General features: G+C 36.9%; 1 protein-coding gene across 1 annotated transcript in view; it reads right to left on the bottom strand.

The window, feature by feature from the left end:
• Nucleotides 1–20151, bottom strand: part of LOC134653446 (uncharacterized protein CG43867) — a 447433-nt gene that overhangs the window by 79696 nt on the left and 347586 nt on the right. The window contains exon 6 of the mRNA XM_063508812.1: nucleotides 12134–12196. Within this exon, the coding sequence (XP_063364882.1) occupies nucleotides 12134–12196 (63 nt within the window). The remainder of the gene's footprint in view (nucleotides 1–12133; nucleotides 12197–20151) is intronic.

Raw genomic sequence — 20151 nt, 5'->3', positions numbered from 1 at the left:
TGTTGAATTAATTTACAAACTTAACTCGAGGTATCGAATAAATTAACTTGAAGTTTCCGTATTAGCTTTTCAATATTGTCCCACGCGAAATATACTTACCTACCCAGAAACTAATAGTCCTCTTCTCGGACATAATATTAATTTTTTACAGTTTTCGTCACCGTTGGGACATAATTGGGAATTTTGCAGCTCCGAATACTGTCTCGTCACTGATACATAATAGTGCACATAAATGATTTCAAAAACCGAACTTTGTTTTAAACGCCCGCGATCACACTGTTCTCAATAAGCGTCGCCGTCGTGGGTATATTCAATGCGTAAGGACAGCTTAGGTACTTTTGTTCAAGGCGCTTTTGGTCCAGGTGTTCAAGTCAACCTTCTATGAAAGTAATTACACCTTTTCTTAGGTTTTCGCGCCATTCTGATCTAACCCCAGGCTCCTTCTAGCTCTCAACACAAGAGGAAATGTTTCATTCATCTCATCGGAAGACCAGCGCTGGAAGCCGCCAGCAACATGCTGAGATGAGGCCATTTCGTGGCACTTTAATCTTATTTTGTGTTTTCTTTTATATTATGTATTGTTTGTGCTTACGAATAAATTATATTCTATTCTATTCAAGCTTTGAGCGCTTCAAAACGTCTTTGTATCGCAGAAACTGTCCCCCGCGGTCTTTACTTGACTTGACATCCCCATCCCCAGGAGCCTTTTCAGTGTTTAGATATTCTGCTCGTGATTGGCGAATATATATTTATGAAACTTAACACACAGGACTTAGATTAGTACATACGACACAGCAAAACATGGTTAGCTCACGTTCACAGCGGAGCAAGTTTGCCAAGTTTCCGTCCCAGAGCGCCTACCGCGAACCACGTTCGAAGTGTTGCCTCTCTGTCGCACTTGTAAATTCGTACGTAAGTGTGACAGGGAGGTAACACTTCGAACGTGGTTCGCGGTAGGCCCTCAGACTTGTAGCTGTTTTCCAACGTCAAACTTGCCATGTTACAACAACAATACTTAAGCTCACTCGTGTTAATACGTGGGGGGAATCGGACTACTTGCCTGATAAATCTTATACGAATCTTATATGTAAACCTGCTTGCATAGAGACTATAACTTTGAACTAGGAAGTTTCTTCACGGATTTTTCTACTTCACTGGTTAAACTTTTAGAACAGCCGTTAATTTAACTTGACGTATAAAAGCGTCTTTCCTCACCCTTGTGGCCTATTTTAGGAATATATTAACGAGAAAGTTTTCAAAATAAATTTAATGTACCTACTATAATTTTAATTTAATTAACTTAACGGGAATCTCTATTTTTCCTGAACATCGTCATCTTTTGTACGTACATACCACCAAGTTACACTAGAATTAATACTCTATCGTCTATATTGGTAAGTATATCGCACAATTCCATTTTGGTTTTTGACAGCTAACATACGTATACTAAGTTGATTAGTATAACACGTATGACAGACTGCATAAATAATAACTACAGCTATAACTTTTTATAGTTTCGCAAGTGACAAAAAAGTCAAAGTTGATCATAAAAATGCGTTTTAGGGTGTTAGAGCGTTACCCCTTTCCACATAATTTTAAGTTTTCTATCAATGGTTTCATTTACGGAAGACTTATATGAACATTGTTGTGTATGTCCGTTTTCTACATGCAACCTTTTAAGTTTTGACGGTCTGTCTAAAAAGGTCCCACATGACAATAATATGGCATTACCCCAATACCGTTGCTCTATCCGATCCGTCGCGCAACTAATCCGCAGACTGGTCGCCGTCTGGCGGGGTTAGTGCACTATGACTCACTCTCCTGTACTTACTATGTTTGTAGGTTACTTTACTTTACAATCACCTTCATATTTCTAAAGGTCGCCATGCACTTAATCGCAACCCTGACAAACATGAAACGTTGAAGTGGCATTAGCATGCAATCTTAAGATTAAGTAAAAGTAGGTAAGAATAAAATTATCAATATTTCAAAGTGACCCTAGATTGACCTGATTATAGGTACTAACAAAACAACAGACCAGCTTAAAAAAAGCCACGAAAAAAGAATATCAGCTCTTAACCTTTGAAAATAAACATAGTTTAAAGTTTTGTCGAGTGCACTACTTATTAGTTTTATGTTTGTTTATTGGCTCATGGCACGGTGTTTGTTTTTAATAGTTTTTATACATACATTATTCGACACGTAGTTTGAACTAAAGTTTTTATAGGACTTGTGTGTGAATTACAGATGAAAAATAGTTATTTGTACAACAAGAGATCAAAGTTTGATATTTCTTCGAGTGCTTATTTTGAGTCCCGTGCAAGCGAAAGATTCTATAGTAGATTCACGAGCGTAGCGAGTGAATCTAATTTAGAATCTTGAGCGTAGTAAGGGACTCAAAAGCGCACGAGATGTAAATAACTTTGATCTCGTGTAGTTCACAAAACTTTTCACCTCAGCAGTGAGAACATAATAGACAACCTGAAAAATGTAATCCTTCTTCATCACTTACCTATTCACTCATGTTTTCTTAAGATATACTAACAATTAAGTTACCACAATCAAACACAAAAACAAAACGTAGTAAATTTCAGTAAAATAGGTAATATATAACAACGACCAATTGATTGACACTTCAATCGACAACTTTTTTTTGTAAAAAAAAAAAACATTGTAAGATACGGTCCGAATTGCGGATACTTACTATTTGTAAACTATAGTAGAGATTCTTAAAAGTATAATTATTTATTTTACGTGATATTTATTACTGTGTATTTTTTGAGTTCATTATTTTAATCGTACAATAAATTACCTACGTAAAATATAGTGTTTCTATCAGTTTTTACCAAATCTTAAACTTTATTTTCATTAATTAATTATTAAGAATTCATACTCGTATGTATTTTGGAACGATGCGTTCTGACGTTTTTCAGGGGTCTATTATAAACCATCAATCAATATACCGTTGAATGTCGTTAGAACTTGTTTGTCTCTTTCTTTTTGCTAACGACGTGAAAGGGACAGAGATAATAGAATTCAAGTATTTCGAATTTGTATTAGACCCCGCATGTTGAAATGAATATATTCCTAAATATATTTTTCACCTCAGCAGCTCGAAAGCAGCTTGTTCGAGCTGCTGAGGTGAAAAATATATTTAGGAATATATTAGGTCGTTATAAAATTTCTGCACTGTTATGTAGGTACGAACTGTAGGTATGTACCTATTTACATACGTGTGACCAAAATCCGTACACGTTTACGTTATAACGATAAAGTAACTGTGTTCGCCACTACTTAACCGATTTTGATGCTATTTTACTTTTAGAATACTTATTAGGCTCAGTGGATAGAACGTCTGATAGACGCTACTTTTTTTAACCGACTTCCAAATCTCAAAGAAGGAGGTTATCAATTCGGTTGTATGTTTTATTTTATTATATTTTTTATTTTTTTTATTTTTTTTTTATTTTTTTTATGTTTGTTACTCCATATCTCCGTCATTACTGGACCGATTTTGAAAATTATTTTTTTTATTGTATGTATATGCATACAGATTGGTCCCGTTTTTGTCAAAACCCAGTTCTGATGATGGGATCCATGAGGAATCGAGAGAACTCCTCAAATCTTAAAGGCATACATATAGTGATTTTTGTGTTTTTATCAACAAATCAAGCATATACATTCAGAAACGTGACATTTGATGAAGTGGAACTGCTGATGATGATCAGAACAGAACTCTTCAACGACGCATAGTTCACGTTTGGCGATTTGTCCTCTTCGTTATGTTTGTTAAGCAAGTTAAGTTTTTAAGTCACATTTTTGTCAAGCTCGAGTTCTGATGATGGGATCCATGAGGAATCGAGGGAACTCCTCAAATCTTAAAGGTGTGCGTATAGAGATTTTTGTATTTTCATCAGAAAATCAAGCATTTTTATTAAAAACTGTCGCATTTGATGAAGTGGAACTGCTGATGATATCAGAACAGAACTCTTCAACGACCCATAGTTCACGTTTGGCGATTTGTCCTCTTCGTTATGTTTGTTAAGCAAGTTTAGTTTTTAAGCCACATTTCTGTCAAGCTCGAGTTCTGATGATGAGATCCATAAGGAATCGAGGGAACTCCTCAGATCTTAAAGGCATACATATAGTGATTGTTGTGTTTTAATCAACAAATCAAGCATATACATTTAAAAAGTAACATTTGAGGAAGTGTAACTGCTGATGATGACCAGAACGAAACTCTTTAACGACGCATAGCTCGCGTTTGGCGATTTTTTCTTTTCGTTATGTTTGTTAAGCAAGTTAGGTTTTTAAGCCATATTTATGTCAAGCTCAAGTTCTGAACATGGGATCCATGAGAAATCGAGGGAACTCCTCAAATCTTAAAGGCACACGTATAGAATTTTCTGTATTTTCATCATAAAATAAAGCATTAACATTAAAAACTGTCGCATTTGATGAACTGGAACTGCTGATGATGATCAGAACAGAACTCTTCAACGACGCATAGTACATGTTTGGTGATTTCGAATGTCGACTTTGACTTGGACTGGGACACGGACTCGGATCCAGATCCGGATTCGTACCCGGATCCGGTTCGGACCCGGACCCGGACCTGGACTCGGACTCGGACCTGGACTAGACCCGGACTCGGACCCGGACTCGGACACAGACCCGGACCTTGACCCGGAAAACCACTATGATACCTAAACTAAATAAACCACTATGATTACCTACCATAAAATGTAGGTATAAAGTATGATGAGGCCAAACCCCTCCCGCTCAAACCCCCGTACACCGCACCGCATGCGCCGTTAAGTGGGTTAGGTTAGGTTTGAACTGCTATCCTCACAGAACCGAACAAAAGTGGGTTAGGTTAGGTTAGGTTAGAACTGCGAGCCTTACAGAAACGAAATGCTTCCTTTTCTACATAGCGCACCATCTACAATAATCTTTCACCGGGCCGCATAGAAGTCGGTTTTTTTTTCTTAATAACTATTTGGATATCTAATCTACCCGTTGTAAGAGAGAGGGGAAATAATACTTAGCAATATTTTTTGTTTTAATAATTCTCCTGGAATAAGAATGGGGAAATGAAATAAATGAATAACATTTAGGAAGCCTAATAGCTGATGAAACTTTCGTTATACAATGAGAAGTAGTAACATTTACCTTACTTCATTCTAACTTAATCGAGAGATTAAATCTAAAAGGAAAACTAAAGAAAATGTTTTACTCTGTAGATATAAATACCTAAAGTTATAACCGTTTTCATAGTTCAATATCCTTACTATGGAAAATAGCACAAGGTCGTCAAGCATTTCAAGAACTCATTTTTAATGAAACGAGTAAGATGGAGGGAAATCAGCGCGCGACCGCGCGTGCGCGTTCGGGGCCGACGGAACATTGCAAACGCTCACCGAGTTAAGAACTCTAACAAACCAGAATAAGCGTATTCTTAGATCACGCGTAGATGTCATAGATCTAGAGATTACATTACACTGGCCAACGTTAAACCTCTACTCGTCCGTGCTCGCGTATGTGGTGGGAATAGTCGGCCAGCTGAAGCCGCCATGTTCGTTTGAAGTCATGTGCTTAGCGTACGATGCAAACTACGCCCTTGTATAACCTAGGAATCGTAGAAAATACTAGAATAAACCCATGAATTATAAATAAGAAGGTTGTACTAGTCGATGAATGGGAGATTTTTGGGTTTGATGCAAATATTTAAAGTGGTAGAGGCAGTAGACATGTCAAGCAGTGTAGCATTTGCGTCTAGCAATGAATGTATGGCTAAATAGATTAAAATGGGATTGTATTAGGTATAAAGAACTGGTTCCAAAGTTACATGGTGTGTATAAATAGGATAGGTACCTAGACAAGAGGAAATTATTTCAATAAACATATCCACATCAGATGTTCTGACACATCCTTCGAGATATTTTTGTAGAACGAATTGATTTTTGATTTAACCGCAAATATCAAAGTTATTCATTGAATACACGTCAAAACTATGAGCGTAGTCTGTCTGGCAATGAACGAAACATATGATAAAAACAAAACTTCAGTCAAGTTACGTTAGGTCAGGATTCTAAACTTGAACTCGCATATTGTAGTTTATTTTTAAAGTGTAGTAAATATTGTACTTACGGCCGGCTGCTATGAGCTGTTAGGATCAGCTTTCTTCATAGCCTGTCCTCGTTTCTCAGCAAACTCTGCACTCAGTCTGTGAGCCTTCAGAGTGGTTGGCTTCGACATGGTTCACTTAATAAATTGACTTAGGACACACTTATATAATATAATATATGTTTGCTTAAAGCAATTCGTTGTCACGACTTATCGTAATATCACACTCAAAGCAGAAGTTTTCGGTAACACAAATAATTAAAGAGAATCTATTGATCACGTATATTGGCTGGAGAGAGCACGCGTTTCTAAATGAAAAAGCGTTATATTCTATTTTATACTATGTTTAAACACTTTCGTTTTGAATATAGACGGATTTTTAGGATGTTTCTTGTAGTATTTATGGGTTAAATTGGTAGGAGATTTTGTTATGTATATACAGTATTTGGAACGAAGTTGCCGCGTATGGAACGCTTGGAGTGAGGCGGGACGCATGCGCGAAGGGTGGCCGGGAAGGGCGACTTTCCATTGTTGCCAGTGCTTTGATATAAAAACCCTATACAATTAACACCACATTACACGATTCAGCTCAATTTAAATAAGTTAGTTTTTATTGCGCTTACATAAAGTTTGTATTTCAATGTTTTTATTTTTGTGAATGTAATATTGGGATAGAGCAAGGGGTGAGTGTAAAAATCACGGCGTTATTATGTCATCGATGTTCACAGAATATTTTATTATGGGAATGTTTTATCCAATGCAGATGTGTTTGCACAATTTTGATTATTCATGTGTAAATCGGATTGCGTGCTACAGTATATATTTTTATTTATAAAATACCATAGTCCAGTGGTGGGCAAACTTTCTTCATAAGGGGCCAGAAAGTTTAGGAAATATAAGTGGAGGGCCAGAATTGTAGCTAAAATTTATTTTGATTAGCGATTTCTATTTGAATCGTGGGCCAATGCCATATATTAATTATTTCATAGGACCGGCGGCGGGCCGGATAAAATCCATTCGCGGGCCGGAGCTGGCCCGCGGGCCGTACTTTGCCCACCACTGCCATAGTCCAATGTCAGTACATTGTAATAGGTAACTTGTAATTGAACAGGTGTTTTATATGAGGGAAGCTTGTTGATATGTATGTTGCGTAGGGGTTGCAAATGTCTCAGTAGGGTTGATAAGCTGCAACTTCACTTCAGACTTCCTACGTTTCAATATGTAGAGGCAATAAAGGCAATAGTTGACTCAGTTGACTGTACGTTGCTGTAAGACAGTAACTTACAACTTACAGTAACTTGGTAACCTGTGTTATTTTCTGTCAGGTTACTGTACTTCAAGTAACTTGACAAATCTTCAGGTTTTCCCGTAAACTTAACTATGAAATTATCAACCCTCAAATTTAAAAAAATAACTGAGAACTATTCTTCCCCCCCAACCTTTGGAAAGAAAGTTTGTCTGATTTTTTTTTAGAGATAGAAAGCCTTTTTCTTTGAACGAAAAATATTTACCTAATACTAAATATGATCTACATCATATTCATATAGGTACAACAACCAACATCTAAGATATCAAAACCAGCCACAAAAATATGAAACCATAACCCTTCGTTTCGCCTTGCTTCCATCAAAATAGATTACTACAACTTCCTAACATCAATATCCACTTATGGCAGGTTATTGGAAAAGGAAAAAGTGGAAAAAACAAAGGAAGAGTGAGTCATAATCCTGCAATTTGGAGAATCAATAGCCGGAGCCTGCACCGCGCTCTGATTGTGTACCGTCGGCAAACCAAATCGGAAATTAATTCGATAATAAGGAAAATATAACGCAATCAATTAATATTTACCACCAGACACCATCGCACTGGCCGGTGAAGAAAAATATCGTAAGGAAACTGGACTAAGTAATGTCGAATATCCTAATTAAGGTCTAGTTTCCGTTTTAAGCAGTAAGATCGGATAGAATATGAATGCAGCTGGAAGGCAATGACAGTGCAGGCGTTAAACAAGAGGAAAAAGAACCCAGAAACGAACGTAGAACGTCGAGAGTCGGAAAAAAGGTAAAATAATGAAATTTAATCGCGTTAGACCCATTAATGACATTAATTATGTGTACAAAACGCGAGAGTTTAAAGTTTTATATTAACCCAGAATGCGTGTTTAAATATGTATAAGGTTAAAAAAATCTGTTCCTGAAAATTAAGAACATTGATGTAACACAAGGGGGAATAATTGCCCTTTGGTTAAAGTGGTCCATGCTACGTGGTGGCAGCCTGCGAGGACCTATGCGAGCTGAAACTGGCAGCTCTTGCAAGCAGTTTTGGGCAGCTATAGGGCGGTAAACCTTTATATGCTCAGGGCGCCAAATCTTAAAATACGCTAATGATTTTAGCCGATGTAACTCACAGGCCAATTCGAACGTGCACTGACATCAAATCGATAGGTATCAGAATTCCATTCCAGTTTTCTATAAAATATGTTCATTACTATTTACCTGTTATTCTGTTCGCACCCTAAACCCCAGGGTCCATCCCTCAGTCATCGTAAAGGGTGGGTTATGACTTATGACGTTCCGCTTATGTAACGTTAACAAATATTTGTTAACATAAAATGTAGCTGCACTAATTAAATATAGTACTGGTCCATAGAAATAATCTTAAGCGATCCTGGGACCCTGTTGCAAAATGACAAAAAAAAATGATGATGAAAATGATCATACTTAGACTTCTCCATGCAAATGCAAACGTAGGCCCAATTTTCCTCCCTGGATATTGAGAAGATGGAAATTTTTATTTTTACACCATTTGATGTAGAGGTACCTACATTAATTGACTTTGAAAAACAAATTAAATATTACTCAAGTCTTTAAAATGTACTCTCAGGTGGCCTATTTGACTTGACATAGGTAATGACAAGAGAAAAGAAATAGTTATTTTAAATCGAAATACTAAGTAATAAAATACCATATTCCAATATTAATTGGATAAGCCAGCAGCATTTTACCACGGCCGTTAATTAAGTTTTCGAACTGTTAATTAATAACCCGCCCTTAAATAATTAATTTACTACTTTCCAGCTGTTAATGCCATATTTGACATTTTTATTATCGCTGACCAGTAATTCCCGTTATTAATTAATATTGAAGTTATTGATTTTTGCTATGTTTATTCGTTTAGCTATAACTGAATTTACGCAGTTGTGTGTGAGTTAATTAAGGCGACATTCAGATGGTGACTGTAGCGTTACTTGATATTGCAGCATTTCTAGAGGCCTAGCCAAAATGTCAATTTTACAACGACCACACCAAAAGAAAAATAAATCGGAATTGTTTCCATTGGCGTTTTCTATCCATGATTGTCATCTTGACTAGGCTTCATGGTGCAGCGTTGCGCCAACGGGAGATGGGCGATGGCACTGTCAGTGTTGATAGCTTGAGCGATAGATTGAACGTTTCTAATTAATCGTGGTAGCAATATATTACGGTCATGAATCTAGTATTAAACTGGATTGGGCATGAGTGGTGGGGATAACTGATAGAACGGGATAGTCTTATGTATCTTTCAGTAGGAGTAGCAGCGAAAGCGCTATTATTGTTTGTCCTTGTCACAGTCTCACTTTTTTTTTATTCCCCTCCGTAAATTAGATGCATGATTGGTCGAATTTATTTGTTGCCCACCATAAATAAATTAGACCTATCATAGCATTACACCGCCACGGCTGCTGAAGTGGTGGAGTATGTACACCAGAAGACCGGTTACACGCTGAGGGTGTTCCGGCTTCGATCGCGCCACTACGTGCACTTCAACTCTTTTGTGGTGCGCGTGCCGCGACCGCTGCAGGGGACCATCGAGTGCGCCGACTTCTGGCCGAAGGGTGTCGTGTTTCGGAGGTTCCGGGGCAAACTGCCGAATCCGACACAGGAGCAGCCGATGCAACGGAGCCACGCCGTTTTATCGACTAAATAACTAGTGTTTAGTTTTAAATTTATGAAATACATATGTTTGTTAGTCTGTAAGGTATTTGTAATATGGGCCTTGTTGCCTGAATTAAATTTCTAAATAAATAAATAAATAGCGTCGCATTGCGTATGCTTTGTCCCTCACGGAGGCACGCGTAGACCACTTCTATAGGATTACGGCTATGAAAGCAACGCCATCTATCAACGAAATGACAGAGACATCGCCACTTTCCCGCTGCTACAATGCTGCACCAGCGACACTGCAGTAGCAGTTAGTAACGCTGCGCAGTCGCAATCTGGATGTCTCCTTTAATGGGGCTGAAAAGCATTTCCCCCACGTTACCCTAAATAACTTATTGTTTGTACTTATTTTTTATTATAGTCTTCTTATTTTTTTAGGGCCACCCCACATTTGGCGTCTTTCGGGCGTCGGTGTCTGAAGGCCTACCGCGAACCACGTTCGACGTATTGCCTCTCTGTCGCACTTGTAAGTTCGTACGTAAGTGTGACAGGGAGGCATCACGTCGAACGTGGTTCGCGGTAGCCCCTCTGGTCACCGCTATGGAAAATGACGTCGCTGCGCAGTTGCGTCGACGTTGCGTCGAGCAGCGGCCATAGCGCTGACCAGACACCGACGCCCGAAACACGCCAAATGTGGGGTTACTATCAAATGTACCTTATCGCTAAAGGACAATATAGCTGAAATGTCTGGATTGTGTTATGTCTTTGTGACAACATAGACATGAATGCTAAATGCCTCTTTAGCAAAACGTCTGGATCTTAGAATGTTACAATTTAAAATGACCTAGCAGCAATAAATCTTTATCTTCGAATGTCTTTAGTTATTAGTGTTATTACTTAATAGACATAAACGCTAAATAGTCTGTATTGTGTAATGTCTTTTTTACTAAATGGAATAAATGCCAAACGACCCGTTAGCAAAACGTTTTGGTTTTGATATGACACTTGATAATTAAAACCTTCCCGCGCATACTTTGTATTGTAAACACATTGACACATTACATTTCATGACGTTTTGCTACTAACGCGTTCTGTGTTCACGTCAATCAAATAATTTTACTTTCGGCTTATTAGGTATTCTAATCATACGGACTATTTATATTTCCAGACGTTTGGCTACTTAGTCAATCTAATTTTTAGCCATCCAGCTAAATTGACTCTTTGCTGACTGAGTATTCTACTTTCATGTCGTCCAGCTGAATTGACTGTATGCTGACTGTGTATTTTACTTTTATGTCATCTAGCGGAAATGGTCGTTTAGCGATAAGGTAATTTTGATAGTAACCCCAAATGTGGGGTGGCCCTTAAGGTACATCACATCAGTTAGGGTTATACCCAGACAAACAGATAATTTATTCTGAATTGTCGTATCCTAAAAGTTAAGGACATTCATTGGTGTGACAAAGGCATAGGTACTGCTGCTAAATGCATGCTGGTTTTCTTAGCACGGCTTACCTAATTAAACTCTTGGACTGGTCTTTGACAAACATTACAGGCGTCGGTGTACAAAAACGTAGTTGGATGTTTTTTAGGATATGTTTCTAAAATAAGATTTGTTTATTCAAAATCTGACTATAGAATCTTTCTTATTGTAAAAATTGATTAAAAACATTTCGGATCAAAACAGATTGACGAAGGTTCCCTCGTGTCAGGATTAATGGAAGTTTGCTGACGCTACAAATGAACACTAATTTCAATAGACCTTGTCCCATTTGATTAAGGTTCAAAATTGGTTAACTTGTTGCCTTTGATGGTACCTGACTTGCACATTGCAAGGGAAAGCAAAAAGAAGACCTTTTGTGAATGGGAAAATGGGAGGAAGTGTTCTTTTATGAAACACATGAAGTAAAAGGCTACAGTTTATTAGGTTTTGGTAATTTTATTTTTATTTTTTAGGATCCAAGACAATCTTTCAGTTATCTTCCTATTCTTGGCCAGAACAGGTGTCTAAGGAATCTGACAGTGGGTTTGCAATAAAACAAAGGTTTTAACATACCTAAAGAAAGTACTTAATAAACATTTCTTACCTTGTCCTCTGCTTCCTCGGCCCGCCCCTCGGCCTCGAGCACCCTCTGCTCGAGCTCCGAGAGCTGAAACAAACAAAAATCACCATAAAAATCACAAGAAACAACAAAAAACTAAACACACGTATCCTTTCGAACGGTACTGTTAGCGCCCTCTAACGGCGCTGTAAAGCACAAACCCGCCACACGCTCAACCACCCACACTTTACCATGAACCCTTAGAAAAGCGCGCTGTAGCGCCAATTAGTTCCACTACCACCCGACAGATGGCGCTGTCACGCCGCGCATACTTTATTGAACCACGTGGCGTTATAGTTAGCTATTTATCATGAAGGCTGTAGAAAGGTATTATTGTTATGTAAGAGCCGTGCGGTTTCTGGGGTGTCGTATCGTATCGAGAAAGGGTGGTTCGCGAATGTTACTGGTGTATACTTGCGTTTGATAAATATGTACGTTTTGCTTGATATACGGGATTGTTTGGATGTTTATGCAAACGAGAATGTGAGATACAGGCGTAGCGACATGTAACGTTACCATGCTTGGAAAATAAACATAACAATGTTTTATTACCTTGAGATAAGTATAATAAATATATTCTTTTCATCGTCGTTTTATCAAAGAATATGAAATATCAAACGATGAGGAAATGGATATCAAATAATACGGAAGTAATATGTATTTTCTTCACCTATTTCAAAGTTTTAGGAAATCCGGTACTGTGGCACCTGTTTAGTTCCACAAGCTGAATCATTAAAAGTACTTAGATACCCCCGTACTGACCCCGCCCGACGTTGCTTAACTTCGGTCAAAAATCACGTTTGTTGTATGGGAGCCCCACTTAAATCTTTATTTTATTCTGTTTTTAGTATTTGTTGTTATAGCGGCAACAGAAATACATCATCTGTGAAAATTTCAACTGTCTAGCTATCACGATTCATGAGACAGACTGGTGACAGACGGACGGACGGACGGACAGCGAAGTCTTAGTAATAGGGTCCCGTTTTTACCCTTTGGGTACGGAACCCTAAAAACTATCTATACTTAATGACTTAACACTAACCAAGGAGAAAATGTAAAAAGGAAAAAAAAACTATTTACTTTTATGAAGTAGATTATTAAATGAAAAGTGTGGCAACGCAGATATTTACTTCGACTCTTTGAGTAAATTCCGGACTAACATCCAAGACTGAGTCACTGTATGTTATCGTGTTATGTTGCTTTTTTTCTCTTCTGCATTCTCCCTCTTCATTCCTGTACCATATAATATTAGTATAATATAATAACATGTAAGATCATATAAATACCTATCACTCAACACATAAGTTGGAACCGTAGAATTACAACGCATTTCCGTTTCCTATTTTATTTAGTTTCTTAATCTTATTAATATAACTTTAAGTTTACACATGTGGTGTGTGCCTATAATTAGCTGTGCAATAAACTTAAGACACCTATCGAATGTACCTATACCTAACAATGTATCATTGTAACTGCTGTTGGCAGAACTATTAAATAAAAATAAAAAATGAAAGCTAAGTTATATGAAAAAAATAACTGATCTTGCTTTTTATACTTATACATATGATAAAAATGTGAAAACATACGTTTCTGCAAAATCAGATTAACGAAATTCCGGAGCTACCCATCGAATAACCATCATGTCGAAACTGAAACCTCCGCACAATAACAAAATGTCTATAAAACTGACATTTACCCTATACGAAGAGCTTCTTTCCCTAAAAAAAATAACCGACAAGAATTTCATACGAATATAGGATCTTTTTAACAAACAGGGTACAGTTGTCAGACTCTGACCTAAATGTGTCATATTATTGCTCCATAAATGTATCGTCGCCAGCGTAGCTTGAGCTTTATATCTAGTGTAGATTATAACGTCAAGGGGGTCAAGTTAGATGGGGGTTGTAAGCTGGCTTGCTATTACGTCGATTTAGGGACGATATGTGACCCGTCACGAGTGGAGTTTGGTTGGAGAGAGTAATCGTTCTCACTATCTGGTGTAAAGCTATCACGTCGATACCCTTAAAAAAAAAAAGATTACTTTTACACTTAAAGAAGCGCTAAAGAGCGTGCAACTTGCAATCCGGAGTGAGTGTCTCGGAATGAGTGTCTCGGAACTTATGTGTCTAATTTTAAGTCACCATCTACATATTCACTGTATTCTGGCAAATAAATAATTTGTATTTGTATTTTGTATTTGAAATATCATGTAATATTTACCAGTCGCTTTTCGGTGAAAGAAAACATCGTGAGGAAACCGGATTAATCCCAATACGGGCCTAGTATACCCTCTGGGTTGGAAGGTCAGATGGCAGTCGCTTTCGTAAAAACTAGTGCCCACGCCAATTACTGGGATTAGTTGCCAAGCGGACCCCAGGCTCCCATGAGCCGTGGCAAAATGCCGGGACAACGCGAGGAAGATGATGATGACACTTAAAAAAAATACTCCGAGCGCAGTGAAACCTGTAAAATCAAGCTGTACCTAGAAATCTACATACTTGTCTTTTAAGTCAAGTCTCTTTCTTTCGATTGTTGTAAAAGTGACCGAGATAGCTGCGTTTTCTTTCGCATTTCACAAATTGTCTCCATTGAAGTAGGTTTTTAGGCCTGCATATTGTAACTGGGACGCATGCTAAAACATAGTCATAGAGAAATATAGTAAGACAAGAGTGCTCACTCCATACATCAGTTTAGACTATTAATTTCAGTGTCTACATCTAGCATCGAGTAGCGGAACTATCAGTACTGCTACTTGACAATAGATGTAGCACCGGCCGGAAAGTCTTATGCTGTTGAGATAAGACTTTCCGGTCGGTGCTACATCTATTGTCAAGTAGCAGTACCTACTGATAGTTCCGCTACTCGATGCTAGATGCTAATAGTCTTTTTGGTATTAAAACTGATGTATGGAGTGACCTCTCTATGTATTTTTTTTCTCTATGACATAGTCGATGTGTAAGTTTATGTTTACATTTTTTCACCTTGTATTACCCAATGTATAATAAAATAGTTATTTGTACAACAAGAGATCAAAGTTTGATATTTCTTCGAGTGCTTATTTTGAGTCCCGTGCAAGCGAAAGATTCTATAGTAGATTCACGAGCGTAGCGAGTGAATCTAATTTAGAATCTTGAGCGTAGTAAGGGACTCAAAAGCGCACGAGATGTAAATAACTTTGATCTCGTGTAGTTCATAAAACTTTTCACCTCAGCAGTAAGAACATTTAGACAACCCGAAAAATGTAATCCTTCTTCATCACTTACCTATTTAGTAATGTTTCTTAAGATATACTCACAATTAAGTATAATTACCACAATCAAACACAAAAACAAACAAACAAACGTAGTAAATTTCAGTAAAATAGGTAATATATGAAAACAACGACCATCAATTGATTGACATTTGAATAGGCAACTTTTTTTTTGTAAAAAAAAAAACATTGTAAGATACGGTCCGAATTACGGATACTTACTATTTGTAAACTATTGTAGAGATTCTTAAAAATATAATTATTTATTTTACGTGATATATTGTGTATTTTTTGAGTTCATTATTTTAATCGTACAATAAATTACGTAAAATATAGTGTTTTTATCAGTTTTTATCAAATCTGAAACTTTATTTTCATTAATTACATATTAAGAATTCATACTTGTATGTGTTTTGGAACGATGCGTTCTGACGGTTTTCGGGGGTCTATTATAACCGTCAATATACCGTTGAATGTCGTTTGAAATTTTTTTGTCTCTTTCTTTTTGCTAACGACGTGAAAGGGACAGAGATAATAAAATCCAAGTATTTCGAACTTGTATTAGACCCCGCATGTTGAAATGACATTTGAATATTAAGGTCACTTGAATGTCATTTTGTCTCACTCAGTGAGCAAAATGCGATTTTGCTCACTGTTTTTAAGTAGCAAAGTACCCTTGTTCGAGCTGCTGAGGTGAAAAATATATTATATATTCACTTTAATTTGATTTTAGAAAATATTCGTTGCACAATATAATATGTGACATTGTCACACACCTAAAATGGTACGGACAGAACTATGTATACGTACTAAATGACTAAATAGGTATACTGTTAAAAATACTGTTATCTCATACAAAAAAGGTGTGTACAGCGACCTGCTTCAATCAGCAAACTTGCACACAGGCAAAAAGAGCTTAAGTTCTCCAGCATCTGTAAGATACATAATACTTTTACTCTACGTTATATTCTTCCTTATAATTAATGGTCATAACAATACTTCATTCCCTATAAACATAAGGCATTTTGATCAAACTTGGCAAAATTGATGGTTCCACGTTGGACAAGCTATCAATCACCGGGCCTATCTATTCACAAAACAAGCACACGTGTATGCAGTTCATCGCAATCATTGCTTGACCCCAAGATGCGCAACAGTTATAAGTATGCACAATTCACTCTTATACTGGTAGCAAGTAGCAAAATCGGTCCGTGCTTTGTGAAATGCCGCCCTGATGTTTGGACGTTTCTTGTCGTATATTCTCGTTAATTTCGCGAGTTCAGGCGAACAGAGATAGTGGTATCGTGACCTCGAAACTCGTAACAACTGTTATCATATAACGTAGTTACTTATACTGGTTATCTGCGCTAGGCAAGATTGGAATAGCGAAGCTCGAGTGATTGGACGCGAACGTAACTCAGTTACGGGAATGGTTCATCATCCGAAGAATTAAATTTCAGTCACCGGCGATTTCGTTGTAGGTCGAAATGCCGATTTTGTATTATAAACAGGGAGGTGTTACAGGTTATTCATATTTTATGTCGAGTTTAGGACGGAACAGCAGATATTGTCTCCGACTGGAATCGTATTTATTATTTACCTATTAAATCTACTTCAAAATTTAAATACACCTACTTCAGGGCTATTAAGTAATTAGGTTATAGACGGTAAAGAGGGCTGGTAGCTACTTAATTTACCTTACCCTACCAAATCAATATAGATATATGTCTCTAATATTTTAAGAGTTGTCTCGATTTCTCCAGGATCCTATCATCAGATGCTGACATAATGACCGTCTTAGACCAATTAGGGAAAAAGATCCCGACCAATCGGTAACCTCCTCCTTTGAAACTTTGAAGACTATTAAAAACTACTAATATTAAATATTGATCAATTGATCATGGTGTCGATTGAAATTGATCGTCACTAATTATACCATCACCTGGGAATTGACGGTAAATTTAGTTACTTGTTAAACTGAATTCGCACGTCGGTAATGAGCCGGCTAATAAGTAATGATGGATGGTATGATTGATGGCGATAATTGGTCAGTGGGGCGCGTTAATTGGTTTGCCAGGGGCCCGTTTTCAAAAGCTTGTAACTTGTAACAAAAGTGGAAATCTCTTTCTAACAAAAGCTGTCAAAAAATGACATCCGCTTGTATTACAAGTTACAAGCTTTTGAGAAACGGGACCGGGTCTATTAAAATATGAGGTATCAGGTTTTTTCCGCTTCTTTTCATATGCCCATAAATATTTGACTGTACTGTAACATGTACTTGTCTGTAAATGTACTTAAATTTATTATTGTGAAAACGCGTTTTCACTAACGCGTTTCAGAAAACTAATTTTAACTAAGGAAAACGTATTATTTACGTTAGCATATATGTACATTGCTTATTGGAATTGTGGTACAGTATTTTATTTCCAGTTTAATGCGTTAATAAGCATGCCACAATATCGTATCATTATTCGAGTTAAACAAAAAGTATAAAGTAAAAAAACTCTGGTAATATCAACGTTCCTATTACATGATTACAGGCAGACCTGTTTCTTCAGCGGAGTCGTCTTAAACTATAAGCTATTCCAATAAATCATATCGCACTACAAATCAATCTAAACAATCGCAGACGTCCGCCCCGCTAGGTGGTCGGACGACGAATGACCGGCCGCCCGAAATGCGACGCGAGCGCTTAAATATTTACAAACTACCCGCGTTATTACTGTTTATAGCGCGCCAGCCGGGTCGCAAGAATACCAGAGAAAATACCCTTTTGTTTCATTTTACACGAGCGCTTGTTTAACTATTGTAGTCACTAGTTTGAAAATTGTGGCACGGAGCAATGGTGGTAAAAGTTATGCAAATTACGCCCTAACTAAAGTTTTCTAAGAACTCGTTAGATAGAAACTTTAACTTCCATATATATAATTGAACAAGTGAAGATGGCGCTGGTGAAATTTAAACATAGGTAATAGGTAGGTACTTATCTGTTTAATATTAATTTCGTTGTCTATTTATCTTATTAGTTTCAGTACACATTCAAAATCAATTACAAAGTTTTTTTTTTACTGAACTATTACAATTCATAACTTATTATCAATTGCGGAGTAATTAAAAATCTCAAAGTTTCTCAAGGCGGTCGGCGGAACAGCGCCGAATCCTTTAATAAAACATGAAAGCTAAAAAAGCTGAAGGCCGCTCAAAGCTTTATACACATTTAACAGGAGAGTTTGGAGGCAGGGTTACCAGGAGCGTATTTCACCATGCTTACAATTGACACTTGACAATGACAATTTTGTACATGCTGGGCCAGCAATGCACGAATTGTCAATGTCAGGTAACAATTGTCACAGTGGTGAAACAGGGGCCAAATGTTGACTTCTCCTGACATATCAGGAATATATAATAAGTAAGACCAAAATTTAAATTATTTATCGCTAAAGCGCGATATTTTCTAGATAACCTTTGGGTAGCGGTAGCGGAAACAAAGCACTGAATCAAAAAGAGTAGGTGGTATAGATTTATTATATTTATTAATTATTCCTCTTATAGTTAATAATTTGCTTCAACAAACTAAAGATTTTTGTCGAAACTTGTCTTTGGTAGCCCTACCCGAATGCAACTTGTTCAAATATTAACCAAGGAAGTAAGTCGCGGCGAGGAAACAGTTTATAGCTTATTAAAGCTATCTATAGCTTTGCACGAAAGCTTATCGCTCCGTGGTGCTTTATGTGTGTAACAATAGATCGAGCTTTTTGTGTGACTGACTGACTGAGATGTAAGCTATTGAGGTAACTTTGAAAGCGGGGTAATTTTGAATATAGCCATTATCTAATAATCTAGAAGCACTTTCTACTGTAATAAGGGTTGCTAAAGTATGAAATGCTTATGGTTTTATAGATATTGGCCATTTTCAAAATTATGGCGCTTTATCGGCCATAAGTATTGCAACTAAACAATTTTTTCTAAAATATTAACTAAAAAAGCGGTTAAATGTGTGTCGGACCATTCCATTAGATCCATTTTTTTATAAACATTTATGTGATTTATCATTGTCTGTTATCCTCACTAGGTATTATAACTAATAAAATAATAACGGCTTACTTACACGGCAAGAGTGATAAAAGTTTATTACAAACTTCACTGAGGTTTTTACTCAAGATAATAAATAATTGTAAGATAGGCAAACTTAGATAAACGATAAACTTGATCCAGGCAACTGTAATAAATTTGTATGTCTTTAAACTTAATGAGAACTTCCATCTCTTCAACAGAATAATCCTGGAGCGAAGTTTCGCGCTCTAAAAGTTCTAGATAAAGTTTTGCGAAAGTTTTGGCATCGGATCATGAATTCAGTTTTAATAGAAGCTTATGACTTGGCATGAAAAAATTGTATACAAACACCATTATCTACCATTATCACTGTTTTTGCTACGATTTTGATTAAATCTTAGGGTTAAGTTTAGGAACATTATCTGAAAACCTAAATTGCAATATTTACACCCCCGTTTCGCTGCCTTAAGTTATGACACGGAGATAAAAAGTATTCTATAGTATTAAACATGATCTATAATATATGTATATCAGCAATCAACTTTTGCTACTTTGAATTAAATCTAAATAAACAAACAAATGAATACGCAGTGAATCTAAGCACCTAAAAGCATGTAAAAATCAGTATTAAGTTCCAGAAATGTGGCGACTAATCCCATCATTTGATTACGAGAAAAATGAATTTACTCGAAATACGAGA

The sequence above is a fragment of the Cydia amplana genome, chromosome 13 (assembly GCF_948474715.1).
Source record: "Cydia amplana chromosome 13, ilCydAmpl1.1, whole genome shotgun sequence".
NCBI classification, from domain to species: domain Eukaryota; kingdom Metazoa; phylum Arthropoda; class Insecta; order Lepidoptera; family Tortricidae; genus Cydia; species Cydia amplana.
Note: the sequence above shows the minus strand (reverse complement) of the source record. Positions and strands in the feature narration are given on the sequence as shown.